Source organism: Nothobranchius furzeri, chromosome 2 (assembly GCF_043380555.1).
Source record: "Nothobranchius furzeri strain GRZ-AD chromosome 2, NfurGRZ-RIMD1, whole genome shotgun sequence".
NCBI lineage: Eukaryota > Metazoa > Chordata > Actinopteri > Cyprinodontiformes > Nothobranchiidae > Nothobranchius > Nothobranchius furzeri.
Window position 1 is genome coordinate 11,323,063 of NC_091742.1, and position 25,366 is coordinate 11,348,428.

Sequence of the window (25,366 nt, forward strand, 5' to 3'; positions counted from 1 at the left end):
AGTAGATTTCAGATTTTTTTTTTCCTTTTTTGGTTTGGCTATGCACGATCAAATCAAAACGATCAAACCACAGTGAAAAAACACAAAATCACAGATAATCAACAGTAGAGACTCAGCAATCTTTGGGTGTCCAGCATTGTGATTGGTTGATTGGTGGAGGAGCTCCAGTCCCCGGATGAGTCCTGAGAGGGTCAGTTGTCTTTGGCCATGAAGAATCTCCACTCAGCCTGAGAGGAAAATGCATAAAAACACAAACTAACCTGAGCTTGTTGGCAGATCTGGAGGAAAAGCGGGTGAAACTTTTCACCAATAAAAAAAACCACAAACCTGATCTGAGGGACACAAAGACCGACCCGAGCGTTGGGAACGGCGTGTCCAAACAAGTTCAGAGATAATAAACACCGAGTCGAGTCATTAATCCTTTGCTTTGTCCCGTTTGTTAAACAGTAGTTTGGTTGTGTTTTGATGCTGCATAAGAGTTAAGGGTTTAAAACAGGAGCTCATAACGGTTACTTACTGTTTTTGTGTGATGTGTTGTCAGCTTTTAACCTGCTAAACAGAAAAGGAAGGTTTTAATGAGCCACGGACACAAAACAGAGCAGGCAGATAATAAAACAGGTAGCAAAGGAGGCCAAAACGAGAGCAATAGCTGAATCCTGACCTCCTGTCTGTCTGCAGGTCAGAGGATTCTAACTACAGGTTGATGTTTTAATGGGAGCGACTCGGAGCAGGAAGCAGACCAGGAAGTGGTTTCACCACCTCAGCTCTGCAGGAGGGGCTCCATAAACAACAGCTAATGAGATGTTAATAAAGCTAACCTCAGTGAGCGCCTGAAGAAGAAGAAGCAGTAAAATCCAGCAGCACTCTTTTATCCAGACGGGCGTTTTTGAAAACGTCCCTTTAAAAGAGGTTTTTGTGATTTTACCAACGAGTTAAACTTATTTTTCCTCAGAAACGCCCGTTCAAAAGCAGAATTAGGTTTCTTAGAGAAGTGTGGGCAAAGGCAGGAAAATGAATGAATGGAAAAAGACAAGAAAGGATATTGATTTACCTCTGTCTTTCCCATTCAGCAGCCGCTCCTCCTCCTCCCGACCTTCATCTGTTCACAACAGAGTAAAGAGTTGCCTTGTGAGTACTTGTCTGCTCAACATCTCATTATTTCTTGATTCTTTTTCTTCTTTTATTGAGTTTTTTTTACACAAAAATAGAAAAAAAAACCTCAACTAAAACTTTTTTCTTGTTTTTCATGTTTGAAGCTGCAGAAATCATCAAAAGTGCATTCAGAGAAGTTCTTTACCAGAGTGGAGCTCTTTGACCAGTGAGGACACGGTGTTGGTGATGGAGTCGGCTGCTACCAGAAGGTCATTTCTCAGGTTCCTTCTTGGGGCTGAAAAGATCAAAATGTTGTTGTTTTTAATTCAGCATAAACATGGCTACATTTGTGTTAGGAATTTATTCTAGTGTTATATTGACTTAATGTAATACCAAAGGTTTTGAGTGTTGCTCTGAGGAAAGACAATTTAAGGATGAATCAAAGGAAAAAAAGTAAAATTTTGTGTTTATTTCCAGGACTTAAAGTTGCAGCTTAGATAAAGTATTTTTTAAGTTGCTGTCCTCATTAAAAGAGCTCATTTTTAGCTGAGCATCATTTATCCAAGGGTAAACATTTCTGAATTTAGGAACATGTAAGAATTTAAGTCTGTTGCTTCTTTATAGATATTTTCTCGTTTTGTTTATTTTTATTGTGTTGCTAGGCAGAAATTCCACATCTACCTTGAGCAAAGGCCTCTTGCACATCCCCACCCACCCCAGCGAGGGAGTCCTGAGGAAGGTACATGTGAGCCTGAGGAGATCCGGCACCAACATTGCGGGCGGTTGCAGGACTCGGTCGAGCAGGAGAGGCGTGGGAAGAGCCGGCTGCTTGAGCCTATCAGAAACGTTTTTACTGTTACTGCTGCTCTCAAGGCAAACAGAAATGATTATTTCTGTAACTTTCTGTAGCAAACAGCAGAAACTGACGCTTAAAAAGCGGACTAATTTAGAGTTTATAATCCAGGCTAGATCTCAGGAGCATCAACTTACTGCCTGTCGCTGCTCCTCATCCTACAGGGCAGCCAGAAACAAAGGAGGAGGAAAAGAAGAAGGATGGAAAAGTGAAAAGGTGACATCACACAAGAGGAAAGGACTGTGAGGAAGGCGTTAGAGCAAAGGCTGGAACATACGTAGGGAAGTGGGAAAACTACAACACAACATCCTGAGACTTTATTTAGAGACGAGTCACCTTGAGCAGCTTCATCAGTCCCTCCAGCTGTACCATCAGCTCCCTCCTGCTCTCCTGGAGACACGACATCCTCTGCTCCAGTTCATCTTTCCTCTGTCTGCAACACACAAGCCAACCCAGAGTCACGGAGGGCAGACGCTGGAAAAACAACACATTTGTCATAAATGTTTATTTATTACACAATAAATCAGACTTCATTGTGATTTTTCTGGTTCCTTTGTAGTTTGATGAGCTCTGTTAACAAGAAATGAGACTTTTGTGGCTGAAAAGGCCTCAAATGACGCCAAAGTGAAGCCTGGAGGAGAGCTTTACCAGAGGAAAATAAAATCCCAGAGTCACTGGATGTGGGCACGGATTACTGGAGATCAAAGGAGACGGGAACATTAGGGCTTGAAATCCGACAATTCCTGAGCTGAAAGGCTGCAGAGCTAGAGGTGAGCAGAGAAACGCTGAAGAGTTCAGACGGATGGATACAAAACACACTCCTTCTAGCAATAAGGAGGGATCAAATCCTCCAAGCAGGAATTTTAATGAACTTGAAGGAAGCGAGGATTTAAAGAGAATGAATGAATGACCCGCACTTGTATAGCGCCTCTCAGAGTTAGAGGACTCCAAAGCGCTTTACACTACAGTGTATCATTCATCCATTCACACACACACATTCACACACTGGTGGTGATGAGCTACGATGTAGCCACAGCTGCCCTGGGGCGCACTGACAGAGGCGAGGCTGCTGAGCACAGGCGCCACCGGTCCCTCCGACCACCACCAGCAGGCAACGTGGATTAAGTGTCTTGCCCAAGGACACAACAGCAGCATTCTCTGTTCGGAGCCGGGATTGAACCTGCAACCTTCCGATTACTGGACAACCCGCTCAATCTGTAGAGCTACTGCTGCCCACACAAGAGGTGTTTACAGCCACTTTTTTCTAAACGATATGTGGTCTGGATGGGACATTAGAACATAACATCAGCTGTTGGTTTACTCCCCTGGCTTCTCTTCACATGAGATAAAAGAATAAATAAACAAAACAAGATCTGGCTCAAGGGTTTTTGTTCATTTGATACCAAAGCGATGATTCAGAGTCCCAATGGGACAGCTAAATCAATAATGTTAAAGATTTATTGTAAGTTTCCTTCCAGTGAAACACTTTTCGTCTTTTAGATCTCACATTGTTTACATTCACTGTAACTCATATGCTTGGGAAACAGTTTAGTGTCTGTTGGGATGAAAATCACAAATGATGTAGGAAAGGTGTAGAAATATCCAACTAGCTTATGTAGATATAAACTTGCTGAATACAGAATTTCATCACAACCGGAGAATGAAAAATCTAAAAGATACAGCGCTTTTATTTCCTCTCACCTAGATTATTTTGGTTTTTTACTCCTAGTTTGTTTTTTAGAATTAATTAAAGGTTTATTAGTGTTCTCTCCTGGCTTTCGACGCTATTCCAGACGCTGTGAGCCGTAACTTTCCTGTTTGAGTTTAAAAATTTCTGACTTGGCACCCCCGTGTGGTTTTACTGCAGCAGACATCACGTTCCAAACATTGTTTAAACAGTAAATCTTAATTTTTCTACAATCAAAACCAAAAAATGTTACAACTAAAATAGCAGCTAAATATATTTTACTATTTTATTTTTAAAGTAACTCTAAGAAGCCTTTAAAACTAATAAAAATACAGATTATACCCACTATAATTCACACATAAATCAGTTATTAAACTAACAAGCAGAATCACACGTCTTCTTTCCACCATCTGTCCCTGCCATCTGCTGTGAAGATCTCTCCCTCTGTGCTGCAGAACAACACAGCAAATTTCCCGCCAAATCTAACCAATGCGGCGGCACGGTGGAAAAGTAAAACCCTGCGTGTCCTCACTGGAGTCGGTGATTACCTGAGCTGACGGAGCTCGGCCAGCAGAGCCGGGTTGGTGCTGCCCTTTTCCGGACTGGGCTGGCACGCCGCGTCGTACTCGGCACGGAGACGTTTGATCTCTGCGGAGATCTCTCTGGGAAATGAAAAGCACACGGGTCAGCAAAGGTGCTATAAATACACTAAATAACAGGGTAGGAACGCACACTTCTGCAGGTTGATAGGAATTATGAAGAGATCCGTATGTCTACGCCCACATGTCAACTAAAGACACACTGTGAAAAGCTACCTGTAGAAACTACCCAATAAAACTGAGTGAACAATTTGCACACATTCTGCTTATGTAATTTAAACCCCATATGTGTTTGTAAGTAGTACCTTATGTTCAAAGTTAAGAAACACCTAAAGGAATTGGGTAAAATCTTAAAATATTACCCAATTTTCTAAGCTATAAAATAATAATATAAATTGGACACACGTGTCAAAGCTGGGATCCTTCCGCTTGGCGAACCAGCTGCTGTACTGCTGCTGCACAATGCAACACTAGTATAAATAAGAACTGATTCAACCAAAGGCAATACAAAACAGCTTATTTTGGTTTACAAAAGCTGAACTAAACTTGCATTCACTGTTGCTCAAGATTTCCTTTAGACATGCTGACAAAAGTGTAACAGTAACCACTTCAATTGGAAAGCCAATACAGCACGGAACTGTAAACAGATATTCTGGCCAACATGTACAATTGTTCTTAAAAACTGGTAATCCGGCAGTGCTGAACTAGTATTTCCAGGTCAGTTCTACTCCTTATAATTGTGTTATATTTGTTAATTAAATAAAATAGGTAGAATTAACTCATCTGTCTTTATTTCAGTCTTTAACTAATATATTTAGTCACATTTTCGATGATTTTTTGGGTGATATTTAACTCATTCGCTGCCAGCGTTTCTCACCGTTTTTACTGTTTTTTTTTAAGAGTCACAGAACGTTGTGTGCTAGGATGATGTCGACGCCAAAACAACCAAAACAAAGTGGAGACGCACCTCTTACATCAGGAAAAATACTTGTGTTTCTAGCGTTATCCGTTCTTTCATAATCCGTTGTTGAATTGTGATCGGCAGAGGCTTTTCCGGTTGGCGACTCATTTTTTTTACAGCAGCAGCCCAAAACGATCTCCTAACACATGGATTTTCTGCTTCCTGATTACGTGACGTGTGACGTATGCGGATGAAGATCGGCTTCAGAGCTGAGATGTTTGATGTTTGTTCTCACGGTGGGGGGGGGGGGGGGGGGGGCTCGTTCCGATGCCCACACAGTAGAAAATGCAAATGACGACTTTAGTCGTCATTGGTAGTGAATGAGTTAATAAAAAATCATTTTTCTCAGTGCAGAATGTGCGCTCTTATTGTGACAGGACAGATTGCTAAATAAGCCACCAGCTAGCATCAGCCTAAAACATCTGCATGCATCTGTACCTGTTTTTGCACTCCAGCTGAGCAATGAGCTCCCTCTTCTGCTTGTTCACGTCAAAGTTGATGCTTCGTGTTGGAATCACCTGAAGCATAAGCAGCATTACTAGAACATATTTAAAAACACATTAGATACGTTTTAAACTGTTGTTTGTTTGTTTTTAACCGACTCCTGTGCTCTCCGTCTCAGCCAGTCGGGAGGTGTAGCGAGCAATCAGTTTGTGCTCCTCATCCTGTCTGCTGGGACTGTCCAAACCACTGAAGCACAAAAAACAAACTTTTTAGGTCCCATTTAACAGTATTACAGAAAATATAATGAAACAGACTAAAATGACACACTGCCAAGTTTACAGAAAAGGCTGGAGAGGCACCAAATTTATGTTTGAAACATTATTTTGTTTGAGTTGAGATGGTTTTTCCTTAGTTGAAGCTGTATTGCTGTTACTCCCAGATCTTGTCATTTTATCTATTTCTTTATTTTAAAAAAGGCCAAAACATCAATAAAAGTTCATTTAAGAAGAGAAAAATATTTCGAGTCTCTGTATAAATTTGTTATTAAAGGTGTGGAACACCGACAAAACATTTTTTAATGGTTGTTTCTGACTAGAATCAGTCATTCTCGAGTTTTGCACGCAGGCAGAACATGAAAAGTCTCCTACACCCACCTCCGGTATTAGCTTCTGATAAAAAAAAACAGACGGTGAAACTCTAGGATTAGAAAATCCTGACAGATCTACATCACACTGTCGCTTAACATTACCATCTTGACTCACGACTGGGAAATCTGTTGTTGTTTTGGCGTCCAGGAAACAGCAGAGAAAGTCTCTGCTAGTAGAAGCTAACTGTTAGCATTAGCAACTCCACCATACAGCAGAACTGCTCCAGGCTTGTGTTATTTGTGGAGATAAAACATAAATGTTGCAGAGCAAACTGAGTCAGAGGTTGAGTCATGTTGCTGTTAGCCAATCAGAGGAGAGATGTCCAAATGTCAGGAAATAAAGACTCCAAATCCTGTGTTCTGGATCTCCACTGTGATGTAGCTCACTTTTAATTCCTGAAAATGGTGCACCAGGGTATTTTTCCCCAGAGTATGACTTACAAGACATTCTTTCCTACTAGAGATCACAGCAAATTACTCTAGAAAGTGCTTTATTAAATACAGGCCATTTACCAAATGTATTGATTAAACTAGTGTTCCACACCTTTAATAGCAGAGTAATAAAATGAGTCTGGAAGCCATAAAACACCCAAAACTGTAAAGAAAAAGTCAATGTACAGTCAGACAAATAGATTAAAGTATTATTCCCTACATGAGTCCCAATTTGCATAACCTAAAAGTAAAAATAGTCATTTCAATTAACTTCAAAAATAAATTCATTAATATTTATATCAGCTAGAAGAAGTAAGTAGTAAGTAAATTTTATTTCAATAGCACTTATCAAAGACAGAATCACAAAGTGCTTCACATAGATAAAAAAGTCATAAAATCATAAACAGATTATCATAAAATCAAAATGCTCTCAAAACAGAATCAGATTAACATCAGAAAATATAAAGTCATAAAACTATAAATTTTCATAAACAGATGAAATATTAAACATTTGAGTTAAAAATGAGAAAATAAAAGGTTTAGGTAAAAGCAGCTTTAAATAAAAGGGTCTTTAGCTGTTTTTTTAAAGGTGTCCAGACTGTCAATGCTGCGTAAGGATAAAGGAAGATCATTCCAGAGTCGGGGTGCAACAGTCTGGAAGGAGCGATCACCTCAACATTTATATCTGGTCTTTGAAACTTCTAGAAGGTTCTGGTGTGTGGACCGGAGGGCTCGGGTTGGAGCATAAGGCTTTAACAGCTCAGTAATACAGGGAGGAGCTTGACCATGTAGAGCCCTGAAAGTTTTAGTCAGGATTCTAGAACTCTAAAGTTAACGGGTAACCAGTGCAGAGACATCAGAATAGAAGTCACATTTGAAGTAGTTCTTAGTAGTTTTTTGGCTGCTATATTTGAATAATCTACAAAAACAGTTAAACTGAATCTGCATTTGCTCAGACCGAACTGTACTCTGCATCTCCTCCGCCGATCCACTACCCCCCATACGTGCGCCCCTCTCACCATGGCCCACTCTGCAGCCGATTCACATACGCTGCGATCAGAGCGTGCTCCTCGTTCATCCTCTGAGCTGCTGCAACACTGGGTGCAAACAAAAACAGACCATCATCAAATAATCAAATATGTTTTATAACCACAAAGCAGTATCTCATAATAAAAAGTAAAATATTTAATCGCCAGAAAATGACCTTTTTAATATGAATTACAACATATATCAACAAAAAGTTAAAAACTAAACCAACAAATCATTTAAAATGTGCCCAATAATTAGTTTTTGGATAGGATTCGGGTTGTTTTGTTGCTGACTATTGCTTTTCTTTCCCAAAAATACTTGTCCTACAAAAATGTAAGAAAAGTGAAAAAGAGTGTGACTCCTGGGTGTGCGAAGACAATAAAAATGAACATAATAACTTCCTACAGCCTGAAGGGAAGCCTCAAAGCGTTAGCAGACAGTAAAGTTTACATTTCTCTCCAGCTGAGGAGAGTTTTTACCTTTTGGACGACTCTGGCACCGATGAGGACAGCAACATGGCCTCATTGGTGTTCCCAACGGGTCTGGACGGGCTACAAACACACAAGAACTTTACTATCAGCAGAAAAAGGATTTAGAAGAAAACCCCTTTCTGCCTATCAGAAAACCCTCAGCCTCACATACTCCCTCGGTCACGTGAACTTAAGTGCATTCATGCAACAGTGAATGGTTTCGGTCTGAGCAAACACAGACAGGCCAAAGATCGACAGAGGGAGGGAAAACAGAGTGAAAATGGGACAGACGATGCATTTCTAAAGGCAAATTTACAAAACAGGAAGTTTGTATGAACGTCTGAGTAAAAGTAGGTTTATGTAGCATCAGCGTTAGCATACTCACTGTGTGTTCATTCAGTCTGGCCTGGATATAAAGCCTGCAGCTCTGTAATGACCCAGTCTGCAGCGGCCCCGATCCACCACAAGGGGTGGAGCAAAGGCAGCGTTTTGTTTAGGGGGGCGGGACTCTTAATTCATCAATGAAACCTGTATTTCCTACTTGTCTGTAGTTAACAATTCATGGATCAGTTAAACGTTAACCACATCAGCGCTTTTTAATGTGACCCGACCCAGATACCAGCTCTAGACACTCGCTGACTGAAACCAATCCTAAAAACGTGCCGTGAGGTCTTACACGATGTTGGAGAGGTTGAGGGTTCTCTCTGGTTCCTGGGAATAAATGGGGTGGGGGGGCTCCCTGGATGAGGCACAACCCAGACTTCTGCTCAGAGCTCGGCTAAATCTTTTTGCAGGTGACTCCTACAAACACAAACAAGGCAAATGTATCAGCTAATATGGTTTGAGGAAATTAAAATAACTATTTAAGCGAATAAAAAAAAACAGGGCAGGATCATTTAAGTCACTGGAGAACTTAGTTGCTGGAGAAGAGTGAATAAAACGAGAAAAAACTCATTAGCATGACAGGCAAGAGCTGCTCTGAGAGGTTTATCCCTGTAACTGAGACATTAATAAGACAATGTGTGCTCTGAATAATTCAACAACCAAGTCTGCATTCTACTATTAATTCATTCTTTCATTAAAACATTCTCCCTTCAGGAGACTGGAGGCTGTCAGGCTGCCGTATCGATAAACAGATCACGACTCAGAAGGGTAACAAACTAAAATTTTGAACACAAACGTGTCAGAATTGAAGCCATTTTTAAATTCAACACTTACAAGTGAAGTCCAGTCTTAATGACTCAAGAAGAGCACTTGGTGTCAGCACAGAGAGCGCCTCCTGGTGTGACACTTGGGTAACCACATGCGACTCACCCAGGAGGAGTGTTCCTTCATGCGGTGCTGGTTGCTGTGGGAGCCACTGGCCTTGCCACGCCAGAAGCAGTTCTGGCAGAGCTGGTAACCACGGCAGCGCAGGCAGCGATAGCGGAAGCCAGTCATCCCGTTGCTGCGGCAGAAGGAGCACGCCACTGGATGATAGACTGGAAAAAATGGACAAATAAATCAGTCGGGTCTAAATTTACTTATTTTATCTAATATCAAAAGTTATTTTTTTGTCAATCTGTGTATAAATCTTGTAGATATTTAAAACTGCATTCAACACAGGTCAACTATTTATGTCCCAATCATTGAAAACTGCTGCTTTTTTAATCCAAAAGGGTTCAAATGAAGGCAACTGGACTGCTTTGGTGTCAATTCTGACTGGAATATGGGAGGGTCAAGCTTACTCCATATTCCAAGCCAAATTTCAGTTAGAATTCACAAAGCTCTTTCAAGTTCAAGTTTATTTTATTTTATTTATAAAGCCCCTTCCCACCCACAATCAAGGCGGCCCAAGGTGCTGAACATGGTGCAGAGAAGCAGCACAATAAAACAACTCTATAATAAAACACAGAGATAAAAACCTTCAAAAACAAAAAAAGGGGCTAAAAGCTATGTAAGAATAGTGATCAAAAACATTAAAATGGAAAAAGAAACAACTAAGAAACAGATCTAAAATACAGCTTAAGCCTTGCTTTAAGTGTTCAATAGGGCTTCACAATATATCGCAAATGCATCGTTATCGCGATATCAGCATGCGCAATATGCATATCGCAAAGAACAGATAAATATTGGAATGAATGGTCAGCTCAAATGTTTGCTACACACAATGTATTCTGTCAATCAAATGGAAGCATGATGTTTTTTAACAAGTCAAACAGAGCTCTTCACCCATTAGGCCAACTGGGTGGGTTCTCATAGGTTAGATGCCCGCCCCCGAGGTGGACGGCACTTCATTTTGATGGTTAGCAAACACCGGAGTTAGCTTTGTTCTGCTCTTTCTGCTTTTTCTGGGATCCACTGATTGTCTTTTCTTGTTCTTTTTCCCTTTCCTCACATCTTTTGCTTTTCTCATTTTTATGATGTTTTAGTCATTTTTTGAGTTACGTTTTTATTTATCGCAAGTAATATCGTCATCGCAGTATTAATCACTGTTATCGCATATCGCAGGTTTTCCTAATATCGTGCAGTCCTAGTGGGCAGAGATGTGGACGGCTTGATTTCTTGTGGGAGTTGGTTCCAGAGCCGAGGACCCAGAACTGCAAAGGCACGATCACCCCTAGACTTACACTTTGATCGCAGCACCACCAAAAGGTCACTCTGACCCGAACGTAGCAATCTTGCAGGGACGTAACGGGTCAGCAGGGAGGCTTAATATAGTGGCGCTGATCCAGACAGGGATTGAAAAACAAGGACCAGGATTTTGAACAAGATGCAACTCTTCACCGGAAGCAAGTCCAAAGTTGTCAGGAGGGGAGTGACATGCTCCATAAAGAAATCTGGGAACAGCGTTTTGGACCACTTGGAGCCGAGTCATTAAGGACTGGCTCAAGCCATCATAAAGGGAGTTGCAGTACTCTAGCCTAGAGATGATAAAAGCATTGGCTACAGTTTTCAACTCAAGTTTTGTTAAGATCGACTTAATATTAGATAAGCGCCTTAACTGATAGAAACACAAACGAACGACAGAGTTCCCCTGACTATCAAATCATAGACCAGAGTCTATCTTGGATGAGAAGGGAACCTAAGAAGTCCAGTTGCCTTCATCTGAACCCTTTGGATTACCTTGACTGAGAACCTTCACCAGTATGCTGCTTTTTGTACTTACATCGCTATAAAAACCACCAAAACTACCGCATTTGACCTACTTGTTGGTTCTGTTCAACAAAATATGGCAAAAATGTCAATTAACATGAGTTTTTAGGAAGATCACAGGACATGTTCAGTTTTAGTTTTCCATTTTTCAAATCCAAATGTTGATTTTATCGCCACCTACTGGTTCAGCAGGACTATTTCAGCTTTTTACAAGAAATTTCAGGGTTTTCTTTTTTCAGTTAGGAAAAAAAAAACTGATTACTAAAAATCTGAAGGAATTTATTTTAGGACGTAGACGACATATCACACAGATGTAACAATATGTAGTGTGTGTGTGTGTGTGTGTGTGTGTGTGTGTGTGTGTGTACCGTGCTCCACGCTGGCCATGCGGTGCATCACAGGCAGCCAGACGAGGCATTCAGGAGGCTCAGCAACAATATCCAGGAACATGTTGAGCATCACCTTCTTCTACAAAACATGAGCAGAATGTTTAGAAATCACCAACAAAAATGAAAAAATAAAAACATTTTTAAAAGACAAGATCAAACAAATTAACATATCATAAATGATTAATAAAAGTGTGATGTGTGAAATGTTAGTTTTGATACTCTTTAGATTTGTGTGTGTGTGTGTGTGTGTGTGCGCGCGCGCACACCTGCTGTGGGAAACAGGAGCGTGCCACGGTGTGTGTGTAACCAAAGGACGGTTCTTCATGTAAAGCCGTGGGCAGCTTGAGCGCCTCCCTTAGAAAACTGTCAAATTTGGACAAAACTAACACACCCTTGGAGTCTGATACCTGAGAAAACACATCTGTGAACACAGAACGGTTAGACAGGTTAGCATTTGAATAATTTTGTTCCCTAAAGGAAGATTTCACTCTAACAAACTCACTTTTCTTTAAGTATTCAGAAAGAAGCTCAGTGATTTTTAAGTGTGTTGTTAATGACTTTCAGCTACGTCCAAATGCAGTTCTAACTTCACATCTGTGAAGCTAACAGATGGAGCCAATACTTGCGTTTACTGATGTGTTACGTTTTACTCACAGCGTAGTTTATCTACCAGCTTCCCTCCACACAGAGTGGCCAGCATGGCCTTTACGGACAGGACTGTCAGACGGCTCTCTGGCTCACTAAAGCACACAAAATAATTACAACCAACACAAATGAGACAAAATTTAACTAAATGGTTTTTCTCGCAGTTACCAGTCGACGGCAGCCAATATGAACTCGACCAGGAGGACGGTGCTCTCTCTCGGGTTGATGGGGTGTGTGGTGGGCAGGCGTTTGCTGAGCTGGTTGAACAGGGAGGTCACCAGATTCTCCAGTCTGGTTACCGAGATGCCGGCGTTCAGCTCGACGGCGTTCAGCCCAGCATCCCGCACCGCCTCGATCACGTTGTAAATGTCTAGCAGGTGCACTGGAACGACAGGTGCATGAATATAAAAAAAAACTAATATTTTCCTTGGAGCTTCAAACTGAAATATTTATGGAAGATAGTTGGCACGTGACAGAGTCAGCTGTTGACTGTGACTCACGGTTGCATCTCTTTTGTACAAATCTGAGTTTGCAGGCAGTTCGATACGACGAGAGACGAATGGAGTCCAAGTCCTGCTCCTCTGTGGGGAAAAAAGAAGATCCAGTAACTCCTCATCTTCAACAATAAACGCAAAATAACCTCTCCATCTAAAACGGCCACCATGTAGAATAAAAGTCTTTCCTAAGTGTGACTAGAGAGGCCGTGATATTTGGAGTCAAGGATACTCACCCAGTTCTTCAAATATCCGCCTCCAGACGGCTCTTGGAGCCACCTGTCTGTCTCTCTGGGCCTCCTCCATCACCATTCTGCACGAAAACAGGAAAAAATGTTCCATTCAGTAGATTTTGAATTACTTATAGATATTTTGTAGATTGTTCTGAAAATCCTTTTTTCTGCAGAAGACAGAAAGTCAGATCCTGAAGCTTCTTTGTGGGTTATCATGAGGAGATTTGACAACATTGCCATTGCTAAAATTTGGATTAACACAGACAATACAAGAAAACTGTAACTATTATTGTCATTTTTGTTTCAGCACACCCAGAGGCTGGGGGTCAAAAGGTCAAATTCAGGGGCAAGAAGAAGACACGTTAAAAACAGATTACTGAGAGCATAAACGACAAAGGGAAGGAGGAGAAAAGGTTACCGAGTCGCCATGGAAACTGTCACACCATGCAACAACACTAAAACACACACTCACACACCAATATTTTCATTCCTTGCAGTGACGAGTCAACCCCCAGCTTGCTCACACACATTCCAGAGAGGATTTGGAAGTTTCCCAGGAGACGTCGCGTTTCATACAGACAAAAAGATTCCTTCTTTCGGTCACTTTCTCCTCTGAAACCCACTCACACATCCTGCTGCACCCAACACCGACTCGTTGGCTAACGTTTGTCTCCAAAATACAGACTTTAGCAACAGGTGTCAGTTCTTTTCCTTAACTTTTATGCAGAAAATTTGGATAGTTTACAGCGGCGGCAAATACCACATCTGGTAAACAAACTTGAAGCATGTATGCTAGCTGCTAGTCTGAGCTAGCGTGTGCTAATGTGAGCTGTCAGGCTGAAGAATAAAGATTTTCTCCCAGGATTAACGTGGGAGTATTTTGCTTGCCATATCATTAGTTTGTAAATTCCAACTTTGGTAAGATGAATATTTAATAACCATGTTTTTTACATTGTGAATCAATTTAATGTAAAAAAAAATCAAAAGTGTAATGTTTCCTTCATGGGAACATCTTGGGATTCCACAGTGGAACTGGGAAGATGGGGAGAGGGATTATTGGGCTTCACTGGGTCTGTTACCTCAACAACTTGACCTTGAATAAGAAGTGGAAAATGGACAGAGGGATGGATATTCTGAAAAGCAAACACTGCTTTGAGGAATTACTGACTAATTACCATGCACACTACTTTGAGAGAAGCAGTAAAGCGAAACCAAAATAAATGTGACTTCATGCTAATTAAAGTGAGATTGCACCTCATAACAACCTATCACTTCAAAGTTGGATGCATTAAAGCTTGTTAGTCAATTCAACATAAAGTTACATGACATATTTCTGAAATTCTTATGTTAATAAAAGACTGTCCTCTTTTTGTCACACCCTGTCCTGTCTCCCCATTCAGTTCAGTCATGTGTCTCTGTTAATTACTCCCACCTGCCTCTCGTTTTCCAATCACCCAAGCTCCCAGCCCTCATGTATTTAAACCCTCTCAGTTCTGTGTGTTTGATCGGTTCATTGCTTCCAGTTCCTGCGTGAGTTTATCATTAAAAACCTTTTACGTTCTCCCGTTTGTCTGCCTGCCTACTTCCTCCCCAGCATTTGGATCCTCACCTCCGCTTCACTCACCAGCACGCGTGACAGAATGAACCGACCTCCAAAAGGATCCAGCGGGGAGGTTCTCCCCTGGGAGTACCTGCTCCAATTTCTCACCTCAAACCACCGGCCGGCTTCTCCTCCTCCTGCATCGCCTCGCCGCAGACGCCGCCGCCGAACCCTGGCCTCGGCGATCCTCTCCACCCTTCCAGAGCCATATGGGGGGTTGGACTGGGAGACGCAGCTAGACCGCTCCTGCTATGTGGGCACCAGACTGGCTGTGTGCTCCCCCGGAGTTGGCCCACAGCGTTGGGAAGGATGCCAGGCCCCACCGTCACCCCCTGTCCCAGGACGGAACCGCGGGCTCACCGCTACCCCGGCTCGGCACGCCAGCTTGGACCCGCCCCCAGTCAGATCAGCGGCCCTGTCTCCGGTCCAGTCAGCATCTCCTTCATCTGCAGGCAGAGGGACCACGCCTACAGCCCATCAGACGGAGCTCGCCGGCATCCAAGCGGAGCTCGACTGGCTTTGTCAACTCATCAGCCTCCAGGAGTCCCAGCTGGACACCCTATCCTCCTCATATCTCCAGGAGAAGGTTTCTGTCCAGCCAGCGGCCCTGCTTCCAGTCCAGTCAGCAGCTCTCGAAACCAGGCCAAAGGACCGAGCCCCCAGCCCATCCAACAGAGCCCGCCGGTCTCCGAGCTGAGCTGGTCCGACTCCGTCAGATCTTCAGTCTCCAGGAGCTCCAGGTGGACAATCTAACCTCCCTGCTTTTCCAGTTACCAGCTCCACCAGGTCCCGCGCCACCAGTCCAGTCAGCGCCAGGTCCCGCGCCACCCGTCCAGTCAGCGCCAGGTCCCGCGCCACCCGTCCAGTCAGCGCCAGGTCCCGCGCCACCCGTCCAGTCAGCGCCAGGTCCCGCGCCACCCGTCCAGTCAGCGCCAGGTCCCGCGCCACCCGTCCAGTCAGCGCCAGGTCCCGCGCCACCCGTCCAGTCAGCGCCAGGTCCCGCGCCACCTTCTTCTTCTTCTTCTTGTCCGTTTAAATGGCGGGTGGCAACCAACTTAAGGTGCATTTCCCGTGCCACCTGTCCAGTCAGCGCCAAGTCCCACGCCACCTGTCCAGTCAGCGCCAGTTCCAGCGGTGGTCCAAGAGACTCCGCCCCCAGGCCAACCTGTCCAGTTGTCAGAGCCCAGTCCGGCAGCACCAGCCAAGGAAGCGGCCCCTCCTGCAGCGGCTCCACCTCCAGCTCAGAAGTCGACGTCTCCTCCAGCGTCTCGACCTGCTGAGACTACCCCTGCAGCGGCTCTGCCTCCGGTCACCGCCGGTCCTGCCCTTACCAGGCGCGAGCCTCCCAGAGCCTGTCGCCGTCTCCTCCTCTGCCCCAGATGCTGGCCCCCGGACTCTACTGGTCCCTGCCTCTTCTCCACCGGTCCCTCGGTTCCTCTCGGCCCTCCTTCCTGGTCCCCCTCCTCCCGCCCTGCTCTATGTTCCTGTGGGCGTCTGGAATCTGCCCTTTTTTGGGGGGGGGGGGGGGGGGGGGGGGGGGGGTACTGTCACACCCTGTCCTGTCTCCCCATTCTGTTCAGTCATGTGTCTTTGTTAATTACTCCCACCTACCTCTTGTTTTCCAATCACCCAAGCTCCCACCCCTCATGTATTTAAACCCTCTCAGTTCTGTGTGTTTGGTCAGTTCATTGTTTCCAGTTCCTGCGTGCGTTTATCATTAAAGACCTTTTACATTCTCCCGTTTGTCTGCCTGCCTACTTCCTCCCCAGCATTTGGATCCTCACCTCCGCTTCACTCACCAGCATGCGTGACACTTTTAGGAGTGCAGAGAAGGCAGCAGTTTGAATTGTGAAGCAATAAAGAAGCTGGATTATTCTTCTTTTGATTTGGAGAAGTGACGTATACCCCACCCCCACCCAAATATGACCTGAGGATTGGATTCAATTGGGGAGGTGGAAAGAGGGGGGAAAAAAACAAAAAACTGGAATGACTGTTCCTATGACATTTACAACTTGTTTATTGATATATGTTCATTCCAAATATAGATTTAATAAAAAAAATTGTTTTTAAGTGAAGTTGAACTAATAAAGGTAAATCTCTCAGGCTCAAAATAAGTTTTGATAAAAGTATGAACAACTAAGTCCTTCAGGGGCACTTTTGAGTGAAAAAATGCTCATGAAATACGTATGTGGAGTAACCAGGTACGTAGGTTTTAACTGGTGCAAATCTGCAATGCCTGCCTCCAGAGGGTTAAAGATCTATTAATTAATAACCCATAGGAAGGCAGATTAACAGCTTGAGTCGATTTTATTACTTCACTTAAAGTCTTGTTGAATTGGACATGAGCCAAAAAAGAAAGCTCCCTGCTTCCATCACTCCACCAGTTACCAGACTGGATTCTCCCACGGTGAGTAAAGCGGTTATTTCCAGCCGAACCTCGTCTGTGTGTCAGTCCAAGTCTGTCTGAGTGAGTAAAGCTGACACGGGAGAACATTTGGCCTGTGAGATTTGTTTCCCGTTATAACTCTGAAAGCTTTAAATCACCATAGATACAACTACTCCTCCCTCGGCTGTGTCAGAGGGCTGGAAACGGCTTGGCTATAATTTTCTCAATTACTGAGTCAAAGCTGGTCACAGGAAGTGGATCCTACAACAAATATGGCGACCTAATCGAACTAACATGATAAAATATCACCTAAAATGTTTAATTTGAATGCAGGGTGCCTGGATGTTATAATAAAGACGTGCATTTAGATAAACAATGTTAAAAACTACCCACAAAAATGACTTGGGTTTTGTTGATTTTTAACTTCTACAGCTAAATTAATTTCTTGCAAGGTGAAAAAGTACGTCCAAGCATTCATTTGAATCACAAAAATAGGAGAAATTAGCATTTTTGTGAATGTTAGTCAGAATTAGAAGTTGCTTCTTGGTTTGACAGAGATAAACACGGTAAAGAGCAGAGCCCACAAATGTGGCTTTGCTGACTGCATCTGTTGCATTTCAGTGTGTGTGTGCATGTGTGTGTGTGTGTGTGTGTGTGTGTGTGTGTGTGTGTGTGTGTGTGTGTGTGTGTGTGTGTGTGTGTGTGTGTGTCTGCACACTTGTGTTGCACCATGGTGTTTAATTATGGCCGACATTTACTGAGCTTGACAGAAACAAACAGGAAAGGTTCACAAGGTTCTGAACAAACACTATAAAATGAAGGACACGTTTACACTAAACTTAGTCTGAAAACGGGGTTAAATGAATGATTCACAGTTGTCTAATCTATGTTTTAATTCCCATAGGTGTATTAATGTGTGTGTGAGTGCATGCACGTGTGTGTGGTTGTACCTTTCAGTATCAAGGGGGTCACACAAAGCTGGGGCTTCCAATTAAGGATGTCTAACAGAAAGGCAGAGGACAGAAAAATGTCTTGATGAAAGTCTGAGACACACACTAACACAAGCAGCAGGGTGTCACAGTGGTGACAGAAGCACACATCACATCTGTTTACAGGCTGAGATCTTTAGGGAATCATCACATATTGGCTATTTTTGCTGAATGGATAAACAAATCCTCAGATTTTATCCCAGAAATGTTCGGATTACTCGCTTAAATGTTGTTGTTTGCAGAAACAATCCAAAGAGAATGTTTTATGTTACACTTGCTTTGAATTTTTAGGTAATTTAAAAGTTTTTAATATATCGACATCAATATCGGTATCGGTCCAATATGTAAAACCGGGCAGATATTAACAACAGATATTTTTTCCATCTTGTCCATTTGTTTGCCTGTTTCAGAGGGTGAGGGGGTGATGTGTAATTGTTTAGTATGTGAACAGTGAATGAAATCATCTCAGAACCATCAATGTGTGTGCTGTGTGTACATAATAACGTAAATTCTGCTTTAATAATTTTCATTCTATACAAAATCTGCTGTTTTTAGAAGCATTAAGGTCAGTATATCGATATTGGCAAATATCGGTTATCGGCCATAACGGTGATATCGGATATCGGTATCGGCCCAAAAATGTCATATCAGTGCATCACTAGTTTTTAACTTTAATTATTAATGCATTTCACTTGTCATAAGAGCTCAGCATGTTTGTTTGGAGAGTAGAAATTAAATGGGACTATCTATTCTGTGCACAACGATGTTCTATTGTTGTTAAAATTAACACGGTCAGGGACAGTGAGCTAGTGCAACATGCCAAGATAATTATACTAAAACATTTTTTAATGAAAACCCACAAACAGCAGTCACTACGTTCCTCTCACTCAGCTTAAATAGACAACAAGCAGCATCTCCATGTTTGAGTTACCTGCTTAAGACAAATACTGTTGCTGTTAGCATCCTAACCTCAACAACCACAGATGATAACATTGTTTGCACTAAACTAACATCCCTCTGTAATTTAACTGCATTTACTTTGTCACTGGCAGTTTAGAACAAGGAGTTTCTAATATACACAAGATTAGTTTAGCATCACCTCAATACTGACGAGACAAAGAGGCTTCTGCTGTTAAACATGTCTTCAGTGGGTTTTCAAAGTAATATTGGCTTACACCTGAAAAATGTCCATTTTACTTTGAAAATTCCTTGGGAAGCATAAAAACCTGCTAAGACCAGAGCAGACCACCCAACCAGGACACCTGTTCTTTAACAGCCACCACACACACTCTCCTCTGTGTTTGAATAAAGAGAATATCAGCGCAGACCTGAGCAAGACAAATGGACCTGAAAGCCAACTCTCTCTCTCTCTCTCGCTCTCTTTTACAAACGTGCATTCAAACATGCAAACGTCAGTCTGAAATAAACCCACTGCAGGTCTGGAAGTGAGAGCAAAACTCTGTTTAGACTCACCGTTTAGTTCTCAGGGTGAATCCAACAACTAAAATGTCTTCTGTCCAACACCAAAAGCAGAGATGGGCGTCTATGAGACGAGGGGGTACAGAAGAGGAGATAAGAGGGTGTTTACTACACAACGTTCAAGCCACATGACCGCAGCTGTCCACCATGCTCATCGCCCGCACTGACAGGGTCTGAGCAGTGTGTCTGTGTGTGTTACATTACTGTGTGCTGAAACCTTAGACAGCGACATTGCTGAAGAGCCACTGCGTGCTATTTATCCTCCAAATGACCCTTTGCTGTAACACATGCTTATTGAGGCTTTTTGGCCGGACACATAAATCCCTCTGAGAGCTCTGCAGCTTTTTACTAAATTAACTTTTAAAATGTTGAGATTCCAGGAAACTGACCAACGTGCAATTTGTGGGGCTGACCGTCATCTAAGCCTCCAGAGTCTTGAGATATTTTCGAGGTAATAAGAGACAGAAAAAACTGCCGCTTGGTGGGACGGGTTTCTGCTTTTTGTTTCCTTAATGAGCATCTGATGCAGCCATGTTTGCTTCTATATTTAGCTAATAAATACATTTATAAGTACGTATGTACAGCTAGAACAAGCTCATATTCCTGTGGGTGTAATAAGAACCCTTCATGTTTCATAATATGTAACATAGACAAAAGAGTCAATAAATAAAAGATAATAGAGACAGTACCATTTGCAGTATTCTACTGAGTTTTTACATAAAATTCTTTGGTTATTTACAGCAGAAGATCTGGTCAGAATTTGATATTTATTCCAGAAAATTTTTGGAAATAAATGTAAATGAGCTTTCACATGAATGCTATGACATTTATGAGATTAGCTAACAAAAATACACCTGGGCACCAATCCCACTAGGACTAACTTTTCATCAGAAGTAATCTCTGTTTCTCCAAACTGAGGTAGATCAAAGAGCCATCTATGACAGGTAGGGTGCTGATTGCTTATAACGTATCCACAGGACCCCATTTCAAAAGATCTGAATTATGACTGTCACGATCTGCCCTTTCCCTCTTGACTGTGTCTCTCTCCTGCCCCGATTAGTCCAGATTGTTTTCACCTGTCCCTCGTTAACCTGCCCGTGTTCCCAATCAGCCTCGTGTATTTATACCACATGTTTTGCTCCTGTCCTTCGTCAGATCATTGTTGTTTGTTGTCACCGTTGTGGTTGTTCCTGCCGTTCCCGTTCTGTAATTAAATTTGTTTTTACATTCTCCGTGCCTGCTCTTCTGCCTCCGGAACCCACCACCACACATGGTCCACCATCTCCAACCACACATCGTGACAGAATGATCTGACCAACCTGGACCTGTGGTGAGCTACCATCTGTTTTTTGGAGGATTATTTTCTCTTTTTCAGCGGAGGGAGATTCCGGCCTGGAGTTGTGTATCTCGGCGCATCCTACCTGTTCTCGGGGTGGTCGAGCCCTCTGGGTGATTCTGGCGCATCCTAGCTGTTTCGGGGTGGTCGGAATCATTTCTCCTCTCCTGCTGTTTCGCCCCGTCCTGTTTTTTCCCACGGAAGCTGCGGATCCTGGAGTTTTGGTGAGACAAACACCCCTGCGCACGCCAGCATTCTTCGGAGTGGTAGGGCTGGTCTTCCTGCTCTTTTCCTGCTTCCCTTCACCCGAGCCTCCGCCGATGACCCAGCAAATCGGGAAGTGCACCTGCTCCGACCAGATGTCGAGTACCTGCCGCCGAGCTGGGCTTCCTCACGTCGCTCCTGCAGTCCCACCCACTTCCTGGTCCACGCCTGCGGGGCCTACGCCTGCAGGTCCTTCTGGCTGCAGCCTTTTCTGCATCCTGCTACTGCAGCCCAAACCAGAGCTCATGAACTCACAAGGACCAGAGTTGTGCCGCCTAATTCAGAGGCCCCTGCTCTGCCATCCAGGACTGAACTCAAAGAGCCCGCAGAAGCCAGAGTTGTGCCGCCTATATCAGAGGCCCCTGCTCTGCCGACCCAGTGCTCGAGTTTCCAGTATCCGAGTGTCCGAGTTCCTGAGTCTACATGTCCCGAGTCGAGTGTTCCTGTGCCCCGTGTTCCAGTCAGCCCCGAGTCAAGTGTTCCTGTGCCCCGTGTTCCAGTCAGTCCCAAGTCAAGTGTTCCTGTGTCCCGATTCCACGTGTCCCAGTTCCCCGAGTCCTCCGAGTCCAAGTGTCCCGAGTCCGAGTGTATTCGAGTCCCCAGTCAAGTCTTCGAGTCCCCAGTCAAGTCTTCGAGTCCCCAGTCAAGTCTTCGAGTCCCGAGTGTTGTGTGGCCTTGTGGGCGTCTGGTATCCGCCCCTTGAGGGGGGGGGGGGGGGGGTACTGTCACGATCTGCCCTTTCCCTCTTGACTGTGTCTCTCTCCTGCCCCGATTAGTCCAGATTGTTTTCACCTGTCCCTCGTTAACCTGCCCGTGTTCCCAATCAGCCTCGTGTATTTATACCACATGTTTTGCTCCTGTTCCTTCGTCAGATCATTGTTTGTTGTCACCGTTGTGTTTGTTCCTGCCGTTCCCGTTCTGTAATTAAATTCGTTTTTACGTTCTCCGTGCCTGCTCTTCTGCCTCCGGAACCCACCACCACACATGGTCCACCATCTCCAACCACACATCGCGACAATGACTTTACTTTCCGAGCTTCAGATGCAATAAAACATCCTCAGCTCATTTTAATAGATTTGTGTTGAGCATTTATATTTAAAACACACAAAGAAATAAAAAATCTGCTAAATCTGATATAATTTTGGACAAAACGGTGAGTTAATTTCAATCAATGTGCCCAAACACAAAGAAAAAATAACTGTTGCTATTAGCCATTATAATTATATAAATAAAATAACAATATATTTCAGTCTCCTGCTCTTTGACCTGTGACGCCAGACCCACATTAACCTTAACACTGTGTCCCGTCGCCCACAGGTAAAAACAGAAGCAACGCAGCTCCTGTTACAAATTTAGGCTGGACAGCCTGAGCGTGAAGGGAAAACAAACTGTTGTTGCAGAGGCGCAAACACATTATGAAGATTGTTACAGGTTTAAAACATTGATCAAATTATAACAATTCTTTGTGTTTTGTTTTAGGCAACATTGATCAAAAACATTCACGGAGGTCCTGCTCAACAAAGATCCTGAAAGAGGATGCACAGCCCCACCAGAAGCTTAGAAACACACACAAATCTGGAAACTACAGCACACACACCCAGATTAACCTCGATGAGTTTCTGCTGCAAGAATAATCTGGACCTTAATGTGATATTTAAACCACTTTGAAGCAATGGGGTGCTTTTAAACTCTTTCATGGATCACATTTCATTGTCTCACTTGTACTTGAAGCAACACGCCCACACCATCACAGGCCTTTGTATCATTTAGCACAAAGAAAGCTCTTTCCAGTCAGGCAATCCAATGATAAACTATAGCAGTACATAATTACAGCATGTGTTTCCTTTTATCAGACTCATCTTTTCTAAATTTACATTTACAATGATCCAAATTAAAACCTAGAGCTGAAAGCCTGCAGCGCTTGGGGAAAAAAAAGATACGGCAGCGTTTAGATGTGAAAACAAGTAAAAAGAAAGAAGTTGAATTAAAGAAGGCAGAAGGAAGCAAAGAGTCAGAAAATGAGATGGTTAAAAAACAGGATGTGCATGTAAGACAAAAGCACACAACACATGAAATAGGAAGTGAAAGTTAACGCCTTGTGGTGTGCTAGAGAAGGAAAGTGTGCATCACTGTGAAGATGCTCATTTGGTAGAAAGTATTCAACCCAAAATCAGTGTCTCAGCTTCTGCCTAGAGACCCACTCAAATCTGTACTGGATCCCAGTAAAGACGATACATGAACAGACTTGACTTGCAAACAGTGTTAGCGACCTCAGAGGAACTTGTGCACAATTTCAAAACAAGCTCCTGTGCAAATATACTCGCAAGCAGTCTAGAAAATGTCCATTCTTTCTCAGAAATAAACTGGTCCGATAATTTTTCTTTCATCGTTGCTGCATGTAAACAGTGATGCACTGAAGAGCTTCGAGCTCCCTGTGATAATTACAATTACTCCTACATGCAAAATGGAGAACGCTTTAATTTCTCTACGGTTTAATCCCCAGGAAATGATATAAACCAGCGTAATCACAGGTTTCATCCTCACTGCGATTATCTTCCCACCCACTGTGAAGACAGCGACAAGGCTAAGCACAAGCTCAAGTCTTTCCTCGTGCACTGAATGAAAGGTTAGGGTTAGAACGCTCTGCAGGTTTACCTGGTTATTATGTGCAGAGGTGGTGGATGCTAGAAAAACTAGGATGACTAATTATTGTTTCCATTTTTATTTAGTCCTTTTTTTAGGTATAAACAAATCCCCTATTGCTGTGATGAAGTGCATAATGTGTAGGTGTGATGCAATTATAAAATGTTCAGCAATGTAGCTAAAAGCTTAAGAAAAAATGAACAAATTTTGTTTCAAGCAAGAATAAAGTGCCATTAAATTGATAATGTAACCTACTTATAACAATAACACACTATAAGTTCATTGTCATTCTAGAGTCATTTTGTCAAATGAAAATCTGAAATTTCTGTAAATATTTACATAATTTCCTGAAAACTGCTAGCTATTTAGATTATTCCAACAGGTTTTATTACAAAATAAATTACATTTGTAATATTTGAGATCTTTTAGTTTTATTGTCGTTATAAGTTGTTAGTATCTGCAGTCCTATGACATAAAGTTTTCCAAATGAACCACGGGAAGACAAAAAAATGTAGAATTGACAGACTTATAAAGTGTTTTAGCACCATCTGGACGAGGTTTGGACAATGAGGATAACGTAAACAGTACAGCATTTATGTAAATTATTTGATCAAACCTCCGAAATAGGGTGCCGAATTTCATGAAAAACACATGTGATTTTAATGAAGTACCAAATGATCCACCTAAACCATGAAGGCTTTAGGAAAACCCGGTAGTACAATAATTGACAGCTTTTTGAATGGAACAATGTTCCTCCCACAGATGAGGACACGAAAGCCAATAACCGTTTTGTTTTAAAAAGTGGGCATGACTTACTTCTCTGTTCTACTACAGGGAAATACACCCCTTCGACTAAAAAAACAAAACACACTACACTGTAAATCTGAAGGTTTTCAGTCAATCACATGGACTCAAACGCTTGTGTCGACCTCCTTTATAAATTTCTGCCAACTTCGGGTTAGCTTTGTGACATCTGAGCGGCCATATTGTTAAAAAAAGGGAAAAAGTTTAACTCTCTGTTCACCTTGTTCACGAATGAATCTGGTACTGAAACATCTCACAGCCCAAATTCCGTCTAATTCAGCGGTAAAATTCCACTGAAGGCTACTACGTCCTTATTTACGGACGTTGTTTGGATTTAACCAAGCTACGTGAGACGGTATGAACTCACCGGGACTATTTTCGGCAGGTATTCGCGTCCAAAGACATCAACACAGGAACGTGGGGCATTGGCTTGAGTTAGAATCGATGTTCTTCACCTCCTTTTTTGTTTTTTAGTCCTCCCCGTCGTGTTTTGTGACCTCCGCCCGAGTTTTGGTCGTGCACCAGTCCCGTTATTTATTTCCGTAAAGGAGGCATGTCTCTCTCGCGCTCCTCGCGCGCCCGTGGCTGAGCCTGCACCGGTCGGTCGCTGCTGCCGAGATGAAATGAACTACTCGTTCTGCTGCCTCCACCCCTCTAACAAGAGCTGCTGACATGAAACGAGCTCACAAAAACACCAAATTCGTTTTTAATTTAAAACACGAGGATAAAACAAAGGCACATGGCAAAGAAAACCCT

At 42.9% G+C, this 25,366-nt stretch overlaps 1 protein-coding gene across 6 annotated transcripts; it reads right to left on the minus strand.

Moving 5' to 3' along the window:
- Positions 1 to 25,202, minus strand: dtnba (dystrobrevin, beta a). 6 transcript variants are annotated; one of them, XM_015947616.3, is made up of 23 exons: positions 24,978 to 25,202; positions 19,558 to 19,627; positions 18,046 to 18,096; positions 13,113 to 13,189; positions 12,883 to 12,963; positions 12,551 to 12,764; positions 12,392 to 12,477; positions 12,004 to 12,158; positions 11,717 to 11,816; positions 9,528 to 9,694; positions 8,890 to 9,014; positions 8,223 to 8,294; positions 7,734 to 7,811; positions 5,795 to 5,882; positions 5,631 to 5,710; positions 4,181 to 4,294; positions 2,282 to 2,378; positions 2,083 to 2,103; positions 1,774 to 1,927; positions 1,298 to 1,387; positions 1,052 to 1,099; positions 518 to 549; positions 1 to 227 (listed from the first exon to the last, which is right to left on the minus strand). In XM_015947616.3, the coding sequence occupies exons 4-22, from the start codon at positions 13,186 to 13,188 to the stop codon at positions 545 to 547; spliced, it is 1,851 nt and encodes a 616-aa protein (XP_015803102.1). In that variant the 5' UTR covers position 13,189; positions 18,046 to 18,096; positions 19,558 to 19,627; positions 24,978 to 25,202; the 3' UTR covers positions 1 to 227; positions 518 to 544. The 6 variants fall into 6 exon arrangements, 5 of the variants coding, with proteins under 5 accessions (XP_015803102.1, XP_015803097.1, XP_054604080.1 ...); XM_015947611.3 differs by having other exon boundaries at positions 518 to 552; XM_054748105.2 differs by lacking the exon at positions 19,558 to 19,627 and having other exon boundaries at positions 518 to 552.
- Between the last annotated feature and the right edge of the window lie 164 nt (positions 25,203 to 25,366).

What these genes read in the sequence shown, in the direction of transcription:
- dtnba (XM_054748105.2), bottom strand. Translation starts at nt 13,188, where the DNA reads ATGGTGATGGAGGAGGCCCAGAGAGACAGACAGGTGGCTCCAAGAGCC. An exon ending in CTGAGACGGAGAGCACAGGA is followed by an intron (nt 5,711 to 5,794) that starts GTCGGTTAAAAA and finishes CTTATGCTTCAG; the next exon opens with GTGATTCCAACACGAAGCAT. An exon ending in GCAAGAGGCCTTTGCTCAAG is followed by an intron (nt 1,388 to 1,773) that starts GTAGATGTGGAA and finishes TGATCTTTTCAG; the next exon opens with CCCCAAGAAGGAACCTGAGA.